The sequence below is a fragment of the Dama dama genome, chromosome 5 (genome assembly GCF_033118175.1).
Source record: "Dama dama isolate Ldn47 chromosome 5, ASM3311817v1, whole genome shotgun sequence".
NCBI lineage: Eukaryota > Metazoa > Chordata > Mammalia > Artiodactyla > Cervidae > Dama > Dama dama.
In genome coordinates this window covers 78,797,967-78,813,114 of record NC_083685.1, presented here as the reverse complement: position 1 = coordinate 78,813,114, position 15,148 = coordinate 78,797,967, and the positions used below count along the sequence as shown (strand labels likewise).

At 54.9% G+C, this 15,148-nt stretch overlaps 1 protein-coding gene across 7 annotated transcripts in view; it reads right to left on the bottom strand.

The window, feature by feature from the left end:
• MSI2 (musashi RNA binding protein 2) overlaps positions 1-15,148 on the bottom strand; it is a 401,974-nt gene that overhangs the window by 62,003 nt on the left and 324,823 nt on the right. For all 7 annotated transcript variants that reach the window (XM_061142598.1, XM_061142599.1, XM_061142601.1 and 4 more), the window contains one exon: positions 11,735-11,817. In XM_061142598.1, the coding sequence (XP_060998581.1) occupies positions 11,735-11,817 (83 nt within the window). The remainder of the gene's footprint in view (positions 1-11,734; positions 11,818-15,148) is intronic.

Below are 15,148 nucleotides of genomic sequence, written 5' to 3'. Positions count from 1 at the left end.
CTGGGGTGGCGGCCGTCTGTCCAGAGGGTGAGTCAGAGCCCGCTGTGAGCCCGATGCATGGTCTCAGCCCTCTGCGAGGGTGCCTCTGCTGCTGCCCGTCAGACCCAAAGCCACTCAGAGAGGAGGTCTACTGTTTCTAACTCTCCACTAAGGAACAATTTCAAAAGGACAGAGCAAAGGACACTGCACACCCTTTTCCGATAGCTCAGTTGGTAAAGAATCCACCTGCAATGCAGGAGACCCCAGTTCAATTCCTGGGTTGGGAAGATCTGCTGGAGAAGAGATAGGCTACCCACTCCAGCATTCTTGGGCTTCCCTTGTGGCTCAGCTGATAAAGAATCTGCCCACAATGTGGGAGACCTGGGTTCGATCCCTGGGTTGGGAAGATCCCCTGGAGAAGGGAACGGCTACCCACTCCGGTGTTCAGGCCTGGAGAATTCCATGGACAGTATAGTCCATGGGGTTGCAAAGAGTTGGACACGACTGAGTGACTTTCACTTTCACACGCTTTACGAGTCATCTGTTGTGAATGCTTCGTGCCTTCTGCCTTTTCATTTGCACGCTCTTTGTCTCTAATTGTGTATTTTTTCCTGAACTATCTGAGAGTAGGCTGCATACATTACACTTTGCATCTCCTGAACATAAAGATATTTTCTTACATGAGCACAGTGCGATTAGCAACCTCAGGACATTCACCATCTATGAAGTGCTTGTATCCAACTGCCTTCCGTGTTTCTGTTCTGCAAGTGGACCGAACGATCCCTGCATGGCCACACGGACGCTGTACAGCAGGAAGCTGAGGCCCAGGACATCGCACAGGGTGCCGGCGCTGCAGAACCATGAGTGGGGAGACTGGGTGTGAACCCAGGCCCGCCTGGAGTCCTGGCCCAACCAGGGCAGTAGGCCCCGTGCCACCCTCTCTCGGGGGATGGGCAGGCGGGGGGCGCAAAGTGGCACTGACTTTGGAGATGGCGCCAGGACTGCAGCGGGGATGGGCTTCCTGCTGCCGTTCTCAGTGGCCGCCCGTGCCCCACGGGCCCGCAGCCCATGCAGAGGCCAGCTCCCGCCTGGCCCCTTCTGGAGGAGACGGGCAGCCCGAGGAGGACGCCCAGGTCTGAGACGTGAAAAGGCTTTTGTCCTCCCCGGTCTCTACACAAATGGCCCCAGTCAGCACGTGCCCCAGGGCCGGGCCTCAGCCTGGGGAAACCCAGGCTCACGAAGCAGCACAAGGGCGCTCTGTGCGGCCTGAAGGGGCCAGTGTCTGCAGCTCCGCTTCCTCCCCCACATGGGTCATGTAAGCAGGGACTTATCCTCCAGGGACAGAGGGGCCGACTTCAAAGGATGAAGGTCCACGGCTGCGCAGAGACCGACCTGGACAGTTGGGCTGGCGGGAGGGCCACAGTGGCGGGTGGGCCTCTCTGGGCAGCTGAGCACCCGCGGGGAGTGCTGGTTGCTTCTGCCTCAGGTGCCATCCTTCCGCATAGCTCCCCGAAAAAAACACCTGGCCACCAGCAAGAAGCCGCACCCCCTCCCCAGCCGGGCTTCGGGCTGGCCCGGCGCCTCTGGAGCCTCACGCTGACATCACCTTCTGCTCTGAGTGCAAGGGCCAAAGACCCTCAGGTGTAAGGATTCTGGGGTCCCACCTCGAGCAGGCAGCTCCCCCGTGTCTCCAGTGAGGCAGGAGAGCTGAGCTGCCCCCCAAAACCCCACAAGGCGCCCACCGTGGCGTCCCTGGCTCAGCCTTCTCCCCCTGCTGCCCGCTGCTCTTTCACGCGCTCTTCGCTAGCCACAAGCTTTTCCAGACACACCAGGAGGGGGGCTCCTCGTGGGGCTCTGGCCGTCGGGAACCCGCAGAGCAAGACAAAGCCCGGGTGAGCTCCCCGGAGGGGAGCCGAGTCCCCATCCCGCCTTGGGCCCGGTGCCCAGAGCCAGCCTGAAGAGCGCTGAATGTGCTGGAGAAGGTGTGGTCGTGGCAGATGAAGACGGAGCCCCCATTCAGCCATTGCTCCCATTTCAGGGCGGCAGCCAGCTGAGGGCCTGGCTCCAGACACACACCCTGCAAACCCCGGCAGCTGCCCTGGGGAGACCCAGCCTCGACTCCAGCGGGGCGGGGCGTCTAGCCATCCTGCTGCACCCCACCTCACCAGAGCCAGCTCTTCTGCCCTCTGCAAACGCGGGGGGACCCTGGGACCGGCCAGGGTGAGTGGAAGGGAGGTCTGCACGCGCTCACTGCCCTTCTCCCTGCCCGACATGCCCACCAGGCACTGCCCTTGCAGATGGGGACCAGCGTGCGGCCAGGCACCAGAGGATCCACTTATACAGATGACTTGTCCTGTTCCAAGGCAAAGGGGTCCCCACCGACAGGTGACCCCCCCACCCCCGATGGAGTTCAAGGAGGTGGGTGTTACTGTTCAAACTGAAATAGAAATGCCAGCCTGGGAGGTGAAGGAGGCCAGCAGAAGCATCTGCCTTCAAAGGACACGCGCTTGCTCTAACTGGCCCAGAGCCACTCAAGGAGCATGGAGAGCCCTGCAGGATGCAGAACTTTGACTGGGGAGGAAGAAACATTTAGTTTTCTGAGCACTCCCTATATTCGAGGCACTGTCACAACATCCTTGGGTGTCTGTGTGTGCTTGTGTAAACATACATAATACATATATGTAACACACGTAAAACAGTGCCTGGCACACAGATGTTCTCTGAATGCCCACTGTCCTCAACTAATCATGAATCAACTCCCCATTACCTCTATGAGTTGGCCTGATTCATCCCATGGGAACCAGTCCATCCTAAAGGAAAATCAACCCTGAATATTCACTGGAAGCACTGACGCTGAAGCTCCAATACTTGGGCCACCTCACGCGAAGAGCCCCGACTCATCAGAAAACCCTAATGCTGGGAAAGATTGAAGGCAGGAGGAGAAGGGGGCGACAGAGGATAAGATGGTTGGATGGCATCACTGACTCGATGGCATGAGTCTGAGCAAACTCCGGGAGACGGTGAAGGACAGGGAAGCCTGCGTGCTGCAGCCCTTGGGGTCACAAAGAGTCGGATGTGACTTAGCAACTGAACAACAACGCCATGGTTACAGTAGAAAAGGAAACAGGCTTCGAGGAAAGATCCGTCCAACGTCGCAAAGCCACGTAGTGACACAGCCAAGATTCAATCCTAGGTCCCCCGATTCAAAACCCTAGTCCCCACCTCCAGGCCTCTGGCCAGCCCTTCCCTACCTCCCTCTGTCTAGCCCTCGAGGCCCATTCAGAAGTTATTCCTTCCCCAAGGCCATCCCCGATCCTTGTCCCAGAATTAATTCCCTCAGCACTTCAGAACTAATTTCACCCACTGTTTCCTCTGCTTGGTGCTTTATTAAAATCAGCGACGGCGAAGTGAAAGTGGTCATAAACCAGTGCAATCAGCACCCCGTATTCAGCAGGCAGGGCTGGTGTGGACACAGATGAATTCAGGAGGCTGCTCTCCCTCGCAGGGGCTCAGCGTCTGGCCAAAGAGTGGAGAGGAACGGACCTCTAACTGCCCAGAGACATGGGCCCCAATGTGCACCCGAGCCTCCCGCCTCGCCCAGATCTAGGGGGTGGGCGGCCGCGTCCTGAGGTCTAGCCTAGAGCCTAGGAGTTCCGGCTTCATTGCTGCCCCGTGGCCGGCTCTCAGCCGGGACCAGCTGTCTGACCTCTGTGCCTCGATCTTCTGTCTGTGGAGCAGAGGAACAGTGCCTACGCCACAGGGCTGCAGGGAGCTGAGAAATTAAGCTGGCTAATTCTGTAGAAGCTGGCGCTGGCTCACACCTGACTGTCCTCCACACCAAGTCTAGGTGTGAGCCCTTCAAGGTGACAAAGCCAGTTCACATCTGTGCTTAAAATGAAAATCCCAAAAGCCTGCTGAGCAGGGAGGGAAGGAGAAAGTGACTGCCCCCCACCCCCCCCCCCCCCCCCGCCCCGGCCGGAGTTCTGGGCTGGTCACTGCCGACCTCCTCCCTGATCTGCTGGCCAGGTAGGCCCGCCTTGCCGCTCTCATCAGCAAGGTGCGCCAAGGCAGCCTCCCAGGCAGCACTGTTTGGGGAAAAAGCTGATGGTGGCGGCAGCAGCTGTTCTTTTCATTTCTGGGAACCTGCAAGGGCATTTCAAAGTGAAAAGAAACCTCAGCCTCCAGCAGGTGCCCCAATTCTGCCACAAGCTGGGTGTTTATCCTCATCGGAGGTGGGGGGGGGCTCTGCCAGAGACCCGGGGCTGGGCCCAGCTTCATTTCTCAATTCAAAAGAGAAGAAAAGAAAAGCAGAAAAGCGCGGCTTGAGCGGCGGCTCACGCGTCCCCGGGAAGCCGGGCAGAGCAGGTGAGCGCAGTCCAAGGAAGGGAGCGGCCTCCTCTGTAGGCTGCGGGCCCCTCCCCTGCACCCACGGGTGGCGTGTGCAGGAAGGCGGGGCCAGCACGCATGGATAAGCCGGGGACCCTGGGCACCCTGAGCTGCTCCGCGCTCCCCCGCCCCCTTCAGTGACCTCCCCAGAGGACACATCAAGGGCAAAGGAGCCAGAACTCAAGCAACGGGACGCCACCTCCCTGCAGGAAAAATTACTTCTGCCTAAATAGCAACGAACATTTCCCACCCAACCACCGCGGCCCTCCCCGCTGCCCCCACCTCCCTCGACACAGAGTGCCCTCTGCCTGCGTGAACAGAGCTGGTACAGAAACAGCATGTGTGGATGGGTGCACGCGCCTGCGTGATGGGCCGGGGGTGGGGATGGGGGTGGAGGACCTCTCCTTCTCCAGCGTAAACACAAGATTCATTTATTAAGTGCCTCTCTGGCATTTCCTGTTGTTGTTGTTGTTGTGTGTTTTTTTTTGTCTTCATCCTGCTTGTTTAATATTGCATTTGACATTCTCATTTTATAAATGGTAACAGAAGCAGAATGGATAGCTAAAATTAGCTTATGAGTGAGGAGGATGCTACAAATAGGATAGTGAACACAGAAGCCCAGTTAACTCCACCCACCCCTCCTCTCCCTCCCCCTCATGCTGGGGCTGGTTCCCAGTGGAGCTCAGTCCTCAGGCTGAGGAGGGGCAGCTGGAGGGAGGCGACCAGGCTGGGTCTCCGCAGCACCCTGCCAGGGTCAGCGCCCACCCCGGCCTGGGGCCTGCCTGGATCCCCTGACCCAGAACTGCAGCCCCAAGTCCGAGGGGCCAACCCAGGACTCTCCTGCTCTCTGGCCCTCCGGCCCCTCCCACTGAGAGGCCCCTGTTCTGGGGGTTAACCCCCCCAAGTGTGCCCCAATGGGAGGTGGCAGGCCTGAGATCACACCAGGCTCTGACCTTAGAAGTGGGGTTTTTGTAACCTCCCCAAAGGATGAGTCAGTGGAAACGTCTGAGTCAGCTTCCCTGGGACCTAGAAAACCCTATCTGGGGGGACCCCTTCTGCTCTGCAGGCTGTGTGCCCCCCTCCTCTCAGGATCCCCTGCCGGTCGGAGCATCAAGAGTACCCACCTCACCCCCTGCTGCCCTGGAGACTTGAGGCCCGGACCTGCCCGGGTTTGCACACCTGCCTCTCACTGCCCTGTCATCTGGCCAGGACCACCTTATCTTAGGATTACATCTTCGCTCAATACAGTGATTCTAAGAATGATGACAGTGATGACGACCACAACGACAGTAGGAACACCTCTCACGATGATAGAATGTGCTATGTATGGCCTTGTAAAACCCTCCGCAAGCCCTAATCCCGGCAGTCTCCATGGTAGGGGCCACACTGCCTGGCTTACAGAACTGAAGCACAGAAGCCTTCCCGAGGTCACCGTCAGGAGCAGGCAGCAACCGCACTGTGGGGCATCGGCAGTGAGAGGTTCACAGCAACACCGCCGGGAAGGCCTCGTGGGTGGACAGCACCCCACGCTTCACTCCACACCTGCTCAGTGCTCGGAACCCCCTAAGAATGAATGCACCGCTACTTTCCGCAGGCCACGACCCCAAACCCTGGCATCTACTTGCTGGCCCCCGCCCTAAGTAGTAAAATGCTGCCTCAATAGTAGTGGACCTCGGTGATCGCCTGGCTGAGAAGCTCCCCTTGGGCCCATTGAGATAAGCAAAACACCTGCTCTGAGCTACAGTGGATGAGGCCAGTAGTTGAAAACTGCGGCCCGAGGCCAAATCCAGCTGCCCCTTATTTTTGTAAATCAGGGTTTACTTCAATGTAGCCATGCCCATCATTTACATGTTATTTGTTGTGACAGAGACGAAGAGCCTTTGAGGCTTAAAATATTTACTATCTGGCCCTTGACAAAAAATTTATTGGTGCCTGGTTTAGGGCAAGTGGAAAGTTATAGTTACTAAAGGGGTTTTCAGGAAGGCTGATTTGTTCAAGGCGACCAGCTTATACAACTGAGGACAGAGCAGGCCAAGACCTCCCAGGGTCAGGGACTGAACCAGCATTTCCTACAGGATTCCGAGGGCAGTGGCCATCAGCATCTTTCAGAGGAGGAAACAGGTGCGTACAGGTGGGGTACTTGCCAGCCACAGGACAACCAGTGGTGGGCCTAGACTTCAGGCTTGGGACCACATGTTTTGAAGTCCTGGGTGCTTCTAAATGACCCAGTAGGTCCCAACCTGGGGACAAGGACATTCGACATCAATGGAGGATCCAGACCATCACCCTGTGGATGAGCCTCACACACCTGCAGTCAACAGCCCGAGACCCAACTCAGAGGGGAGGCAAGGATACTGAGAGCTTCCGCGGGCGGCCTGGTCTCTGACCACGCAGGGGGTGCGTGGAGCCGAGAGCCTCAGATTCAGCTGGCTCCGTGCTCACTCCCAGGTTCCTTCCTGCTGACACTGGATGGACGATTTATGACCCAAACCCCCATGTTATCTCGTTAGTCACGATCCTCTCCAGAGCACTTAAGACTTTAATGTGCACACAAATCACTGCGGATTTGTCAAAATGCAGATTCTGTCTTGGCACATCTGGGGCGGGGCCTGATACTCTGCATTCCTAATAAGCTTGCTTAGCAATTTTCATACATTGGATCGCCTCAAAGGAACAAGGAAAAGGATGCTTAAGGGGATCCTATAGCAATCCCTGCATAAAACAAAACCTTGCCCTTATATCTACCAGTCAAATCTGTCCAGATTTTTCCATGATGAGGTCTGTCTAAGGTGGCAGCAGCATAGAGTGGGGAGAACTCAGGGCTGGAGTCAGAAGGACACAGGTGCAAATCCCAGCACTGCCCTTATAGCTGTGGGTGGTAGAAGTCCCTTCCTGAGTGAGTTCTGCTGTCCCCTCTGTGCAGTGGGACAACGAGCACGTGAGTGTAAGCTGCCTGGTGAGCACTGATGTCCTGCAGCAGGTCAGAGCTGGGGAAAGGCTGGAAGCGCCCCTGCCTGGCACATTTCTAGCTGGACCCTGAGCCCTCACCTGCTGTGACTAGCGTTGGTCCCAGCTCCTGGGGTGGTGGCTGAGCCAGGCCCCCGAGGGGGCCCAGGGTGGTCTCTGTCAGTCCCCACCTCCCTCCCCGCGGCTGTCAGAGGCTCTGGAGGCTGCTCTGGTGACTAATGAGGCCCAGGCCGGAGGGAGGCGTCATTACTGCACGCGCTGGTGGGCTGGGGGGTGCCCCTCTGGACGGTCACCAGGCGGCCCACGAGTGCCCTGTGTGCTGACCGTGAGGAGCCACGTCTGCGCTCCGTTCCATGTCTGATCAGATGCCGGGACCAGGTCTCGTGGGTTGGGAATGGGGAAGAGGCCTGCAGCCCCCAGGGACCCCCCAGAGGCTTGGCCCTTCTTCCCAGTCGGGAGCCTGGCCCCGAGCGAGCCTGTGTCCTCTGCATGCTCGTAGGAGAACTTGGAACCCCCCGGGCTGCTGTGTGGCTGCTGCGAGGGGCGGTCAGCAGCCCTGGAAGGCTGGTGCCCAGCTAGACGATGCCCCTCCAGGTCCCTCCAGCCATGAGAGGAGCGGCCTACTGGGTACAGACGGGAGCTCTGGACTTGGGCCTGGGACCTGCTGCAGCCACTCACTGGCTGTGTGGCTCCGAGCAAGCTGCCCGACTACTCTCTCTGCCTCACCTTGCTTATCAGTCAAGCACATGCCCATGGCTGACTCATGTCAGTGTATGGCAAAAACCACTACAATGTTGTCAACTAATTAGCCTCCAATTAAAATAAATAAATTAATTAAACAATAATAATTAGCACCTTCACCAGGTGTGGGTGAGGATCAAATAACATCTATAACACAAGCACTCAGGAGATGGTGGCCATGGCTTCTCCAAACACCGGCGATTCCTGGGGTCTTGTGTGGGGGCCCCAGGCATGGCTCTGCACATCCCCCTGCCATGACCCTGACCTCCCTGGGGCGGGGCGGGGAGAGTTTCTTCTGTCTGGCCTCTCTGCTCCTCTGCAGGTAGCAGCACGTGCCCCTGCATCAGCTGCTGGCTGTCCTGGACACAGACAAGGACCTTCATCTTATGTTTAAAAACACCCAGGAGAGTCAACAACCAAATCAGATGGGAAACGGCTGTGGGAATGACCACATGCCTTAATGTCACGGGTCCCTCACCTAACCCTTTCTTCGTTCCATGATTATTTATACAGGGCCCCCTGAGTGCCAGGCACAGGAGTACCGGATTAAGAATCAGAAGAGCTGGATTCGAGTCCTGCGCCTACGACTCACCACGGTGCGCGCTCTCCTCCCTGCGAACAGGAGACCACGGTAGCTGCAGGGGCTTGGGGGTGCAGGCGGCCCCCGCCACTCTGTTCCTGCTCCACCCGCAGAGGGACTGCGAGGCTCCCAGGAGATCTGTCTTCACAGTGCTGGAGCGCACTCCAGTTTACAAAACACTCCTACGTCCGTTCTCACCGCCGCCCCTGTTTCTGCTTGGTAGTCTCTGAGCTCTCCGAGTCTTCTCGATCTCTCATTTGAATTCTGTCCACAGCACAGTTTAAATTCATTTCCTTTTTCTCTGAGTCTTAGAAGTAGACACCAGTATCACAGAACCCAAAGCAATTCAGGATGTGGGCTCCTCTACCGACGTGCTTTCAATTCCATCCTTCTTCCGAGGACGGGTGCTTGCTGGAGAAGTCCTTTCATTGCCTTGTGGACCACAGCAAGAGCTAATGTTTATCAAGCCCAACCTGGGGTTTTTGCTCATGGGGTCAGCCCTGCAAGGTGGTCACCCCAGGCCCTCCTGTCACACTGGAGCTCAGCCAGGCGACCTACCGCTGCTCTCTCCAGCAACTGTAAGTTCCCCCTTCGGGCCTGTCTCTGGTGGGGCTGTGCTGGGCACCGACAGTGATGCCTCCATTGGCTCCTGTGATCCTGGCCCGTCTGCCCCCGATTCATGCCTCTTGCCTATTTCCATTCTTGCTTCTTCTCTTAAAACCAGCCCCAGATTCCAAAGAAAACAGAAACCTCATACTCTGCACACCATTACCTGCACCCGCCACAGTCGGCTTCCACCTCTGTGGAAAAGAAAGGGACAAACGTGATAGATTGGGCACAACGGCTGCAAACCTCTCTGGCTTCAGGCCAGCCTGCAGGTTACCTGGGGCTGAAACTCTAGCTTCCGATTGTCCCCCATGTCATCAGGGGGTCCGCCTCCCCACCTCCAAGCCAAATGATCGTCTGCAAAGCTTGCCTGGCAGCCAATACCCCAAGGCCTATGCGCCCTCCCTACCCAGGGGACCCGGGGGTATAGCCCCTGGGCCTCTGTCTCCCCACAGAGCAGTGGGGAGAAGGAAGCCCTTTCCGCTTTCGTCTCAGGCTTGTCGCCAAGCCAGTCAACAGTGAAGGGCCGCACATATGCATTTGCGGCAGCACCACGAGGCCTCTTGCCAGGCGACATAGGGCCTTCCCGACGAGCCGTGAAGTCCTGGCAGGACAGGACTGGAGGCTGCCAGGGCCTTGGGCGGCCCTCCCCATCCCCCACTGCCCCGGCAGGCCTCAGTGGAGTCCGGTCATAGCTCGCCTGGCTAGGCAGACAAGGCCTCTGGGCATTAGAAGCAGCTTTCTTTTTAAGCCTCGTCTCTCTAGTTTAAAAAAATAGCAAGTACTGACCTACTGAGAGAGAAGTATCAGCTGGAGGGCCCGTGGGAGCCCGTGAGGGGACCTCGGTTATTCTCCACCCCCATCCCCCTGGTACCATTTTAATGCCTGAGCTGATGCCTCCAACCCACAGGACGCAAAGCCACAGTATTTTCATTTCAGATGCATATGACGGTTAGGAACAATACGAACAATATTATTTTAGTGCCCTGGGAAAAAATTAGCAAGTCAAATATTGAATCAGGCCTGTAGCAACCACATGCTAAGCAGATTGCTTTGATCTTATCCACACTAAAAGCTCTATTATTGAATTTAAAGTTGGTGAACACATATCAGACCAATATACAATGTGTATCTGAATGCATGTTTCAGAAGCAAGGAATGTTTTGACTAAAGAAAGAAAATATCAAAGTTAGAGCTGTGAGTGAACACAAATGTACCCTCTCTCTTCTCCTGTGGCTGGAGGTGCTGCTGGCTCCAAATGTTCTGGCTCTCAAGGCCTGCTGATGGCTCGAAACACCTGCTGGGCTGCCGTCTCTCTGGAGCCAACTGGAAGGGGGTTCTCACCCACCTACTCATTTGGAAGAAAGGCGTTTTGACTTCCAGTCTGGCATGGTGAGCTGCGCATGGTATGGCGCCCTCTGGTGGCCATTTTTCTGGGCGGTCGGTCTGGCCACCCAAACTTCAATGATCCAACCCGCTTCTAGTCGAGCGTGTCCTCTAGGAAAAAGGACTTTAAAAGGCCAAAAGGAGGCCACAACAACTGATCATGAGGGTAAAACTAGCTGATTAGAAGAGAAGAATGCTAATTACCCAGCAGGGTCTAAAGAGATAGATAATTTGGGCAATAAACTTCATATCTGAGATAGAGCTCTCAAAACCCAAGCTAAACAGCAGATGCATACCAAAACCAGGTGTTGGCAAATTAAAACTTGCAGATCAAATCTGAGTCTGCCAGCCACTTTTGTAGAGCCCCAGAGTTAGGAATGATTTTTACATTTTTCTTTTAAGAATTTTTTTTTTAATGTGGACAATTTTTAAAGTCTTCATTGAATTTGTTACAATATTGCTTCTGTTTTATGTTCTGTTTTTTGGAGGCATGTGGAATCTTGGCTCTGGGGCCAGGGATTGAACCCATACCCCCTGCATTGGAAGGCAAAGTGTTAACCAGTGGACCACCAAGGAAGTCCCCAGTTTTTACATTTTTAAATGTCAATCATGTAATCAATAAAAACTGGTGACGTGAAAATGACGAGATTTCAATTTTAGTGTACCTAAACAAAGTTTTATTAAACACAGCCTTGCTTACTCCTGTATATACTGTCTGCGGATGTTTTGTAGCTGGATAGTCCATTGTACGGCCTGCACAGAAGGAAATATCTCTTATTTGATCCTTTACGGAAAAACCTTGTCAACTCCTGCCATTCACAGAACTGAACTCTTGGTCTGGTCCCTGCGCCCACCCTGCCCACATTCCCGCATAACCAGGCTGCAGCAGTCTGTAGGACGAGGGGTGTATATGGGGGAAGGGGGAGCATTTTGATGTAACCCCTACCAACTTATAATTTTTTCACTGATTTTTATTGAGGTGTAATTGCTTTACAACAGTATATTAGTTTCTGCTCTGCAGCAAAATGAATGAGTTATACACATACACACATATACCCTCCTTCTTAGATTTCCTTCCCGCCAACTTACCATTTTATTATTGATTTCATGGAAATGAATCTCACAGACTTTCTCCACAACGTCTTCATTCTCAAAAGTGACAAAGCCAAACCCTAGAGGAAAAAGGAGGGAAAAAAGACAGAGAGGAGAAGTTGAGTTCGGTTCCCTTTCTTTGATGTCCTGCGGCGGTGACCAGGCTTCTGGGAGGAGGGCAGGGAATGGATCCCTGGGTAGGGCCTCCAGCTTGAGGAAATGATTTCTAATTTGTACCGCGCACCCTTCCCACAGTGAGGAAAACTTAATGATTTCACCCCCATGCGGCGGGCACATGTGGTTTACATCTGCCCGGAAGCAAACAGGAAATTTACGTGTCTGTTATTTACAAGGGTCAGAGCCCGCTGCTCCCGGCGGGAGGTGGGCGGGGGACGACCACAGCCGATGACCGCAGGGCCCCACTCGCCCTTTCCTCATTGGAGTGGCCAGCCCTCGGGTCGGCCTCCAGACGGAGGCAGTTATTTGTCCTTTTCTTCCTGAATTACTTCCTCTAATACCTCATCAGGACATCCTGAGGCCTGGAAGAAACGATTAAAAGTCTCAGGCCTCTGTTCTGTGCAGGCATCTTTTTTCTACCGTGGCTTCAAAAGCGCTGCGGATTTGGTGCAGTTTAAGACTGTTTGATGCCTGCTGTCAGCCCGTCAGCTATCTGCTGTATTTACTCGGCTGGAGACTGGCTTTGCTAGACAAGCTGCACTGAAGAATTTTGGCAGCCGACCACTGCTCAGCATCCTGAGTGCCTCTCGCCACCCTCCTGCCCTCGCTTTCTTCTCCTCCCGCCCCCAACAGGGTTCGGCACGCTGCCCCATCTGTGACCCCACTGGGTAAGCTGCGCTTTGACATACAGACTCATGCATGGGATGGCACCCCGCCCTGGATGAAATGAAGCCACAGTGGACACACGCGGGAGCACAGACACCCTGATGGGGAGGCAGCAGACCTGGGCTCCAGTCCTGACTCTGCATCAAATATATGTATCCTCCTGGGAAGCCCCTTCTCCCCTATGAGCCTCAAGGTTTGCACCTGCAACCTAAGGCGGTAAGGTTGCATGCTGGGACCCCTGTGGGTCACAACCCACACCTCTGCTATGGGCTCAATGTTTAGTGGAAATGAAAGTGTTAGTTGCTCAGTCGTCTCCGACTGTTTGCAACCCCATGGGCTATATAGTCCACCAGGCTCCCCTGTCATAGTGGCTCAGACGGTAAAGAATCTGCCTATAATGCAGGAGACCCGGGTTCAATCCTTGGGTCAGGAAGATCCCCTGGAGAAGGGGATGGCAACCCACTCTAGTACTCTTGCCTAGAGAACTTCATGGACTCAATGTTTCTATTCCCCCAAATTCATGTATTGAAATCCTACCCCAACAGGATGGTGTTAGGAGGTGGGGTCTTTGGGAGACGTTTGAATCACAAGGGTGGAGGCCTCATGAATGGGATTAGTGCCCTCCCTTATGTAGCACACGAGAGAGCCTGCTTCCTTTGTGCTCTCTGCCCTGGGAGGATACAATAAGACATCCATTTGCAAACCAGAAGAGGGCCTTCACCAAAACCCTGACCATGCTGATGTTCTGGTCATGGACTTGCAGCCTCCAGTATTATGAGAAATAAATTTCTGTTGTTTGTAAGCCGCCCAGTCTATGTGCGTGCTAAGTCGCTTCAGTCGGTGTGTGCTAAGTCGCTTCAGTCATGTCCAACTCTGTGACCCCCATGGACTGCAGCCTGCCAGACTCCTCTGTCCACGGGATTCTCCAGGCAAGAATACTGGAGTGGCTTGCCATTTCCTTCTCCAGGGGATCTTCCTGACTCAGGGATCAAACCCAGGTCTCCTGCATTGCAGACAGGCCACTAGGGAAGCCCAAATACTGGAGTGGGTTGTCGTGCCCTCTTCCAGGGGATCTTCCCAACAGCTCAACTGACCAAGACGCTATCCTCCCCAAAGTTATGAGCCTGGCCTAACATAAGCCCGTGCACACCAACCAGGAACACGAAAATCAGAACAGCATGTTGTAGTGTTATGATAAGCAGTGCTTGCTGTCAATGAGAACAAATACAGACGCTCCCTTTTCAAGCTTCTGTGTCTACTCTGGGCCCCAGAAATCCCAGGAGGACAGAAAATCTCTCAGGATGCTTTTCTCCCTGACCTCCAACCATCTTTCAAGGAACAGTGGAGAACAGGCTGCTGCGGGCACTGCATACCTACATCCCAGCTCCCGTGAGATCTGGAAGATTCCTTGGGGAAGGAATGGAAAAGGCCACTCCCTGCTCTCAATCTCCAGTAAAACAGAGGGCAAGGATGACCACAGAATCGGCTATCACCATCTTGATGAGGCTATGTAATTTATTTGCTTGCTCTGCTTAGTCACTCAGTTGTGTCCGACTCTTCGTGACCCCAGGGACTGTAGCCCACCGGGCTCCTCTGTCCACGGGGATTCTCCAGCCAAGAATACTGGAGTGGGTTGCCATGCCCTCCTCCAGGGGATCTTCCTGACCCAGGGATCGAACGCAGGTCTCCTGCATTGCAGGTGGATTCTTTACTGCCTGGGCCATTAGGGAAGCCCATGTAATTTATTACCAAACACCAAATACCAGGTCGGTGTTCCCACCCTATGCAGCCCAGCCCAGGCCACTACAGACACATAAGGCTGGAGGTCAGACCCATCGTGAGACCTGTCATGAGGGGCACCTACAAGCCTTTGCCACACAGGGTCAGAGTTGGCAAGTTTCTCCCAGTGTCTTTGGATACAATGTTATTTTGTTTAAAACGAGGCCCAACAGGAAGCAATTCACCAGGTCCATACACCCCTCTAAACCAGGTCCCTGAAGAGAGCGCTACAACACCAGCCTTCTCTCTGGCCCTTGGTCCCACAGTTACATTCAGGGTTGGAGGAGACCACACCCAGATCTAAGTCTCCGAATGATTTCTCTTTGGGCTTTGTTGTGCTGGCTGCCCAAGTCCCCCTTCAAAGGGGCCTGAAAAGATGGTTCGACAGCACCACTGACTCAATGGACATGGATTTGAGCAAACCCTGGGAGATAGTGAAGGACAGGGGAGACTGACACGCTGCAGTCCACGGGGTTGCAAAGTGTCCGACGCAACTGAGCAACTGAACAACAGGAGTTCTCACCCAGGCAGGAGCTGCTGCACCATGCAGAGGGAGACTGGCAACATTTAGGCTAATCCCCTTCCTGGCCACGCTTCTAGAAGCCAGATCCTAGAAGAAGGGACCAAGGTGCAATGCCTTCAAAAGGTCGTCAAGGGAGGGGGAGGTGGCACGGCAGAGAATGCAGGAACCTTCTAGACTGGCTTTGAGCACAAGGGCTGGGCAGGGGCCTTACTCACTCTGGGTCCCCAGGACACACAGAGGCCCTAACACACAGTGGCGGCTAGCCG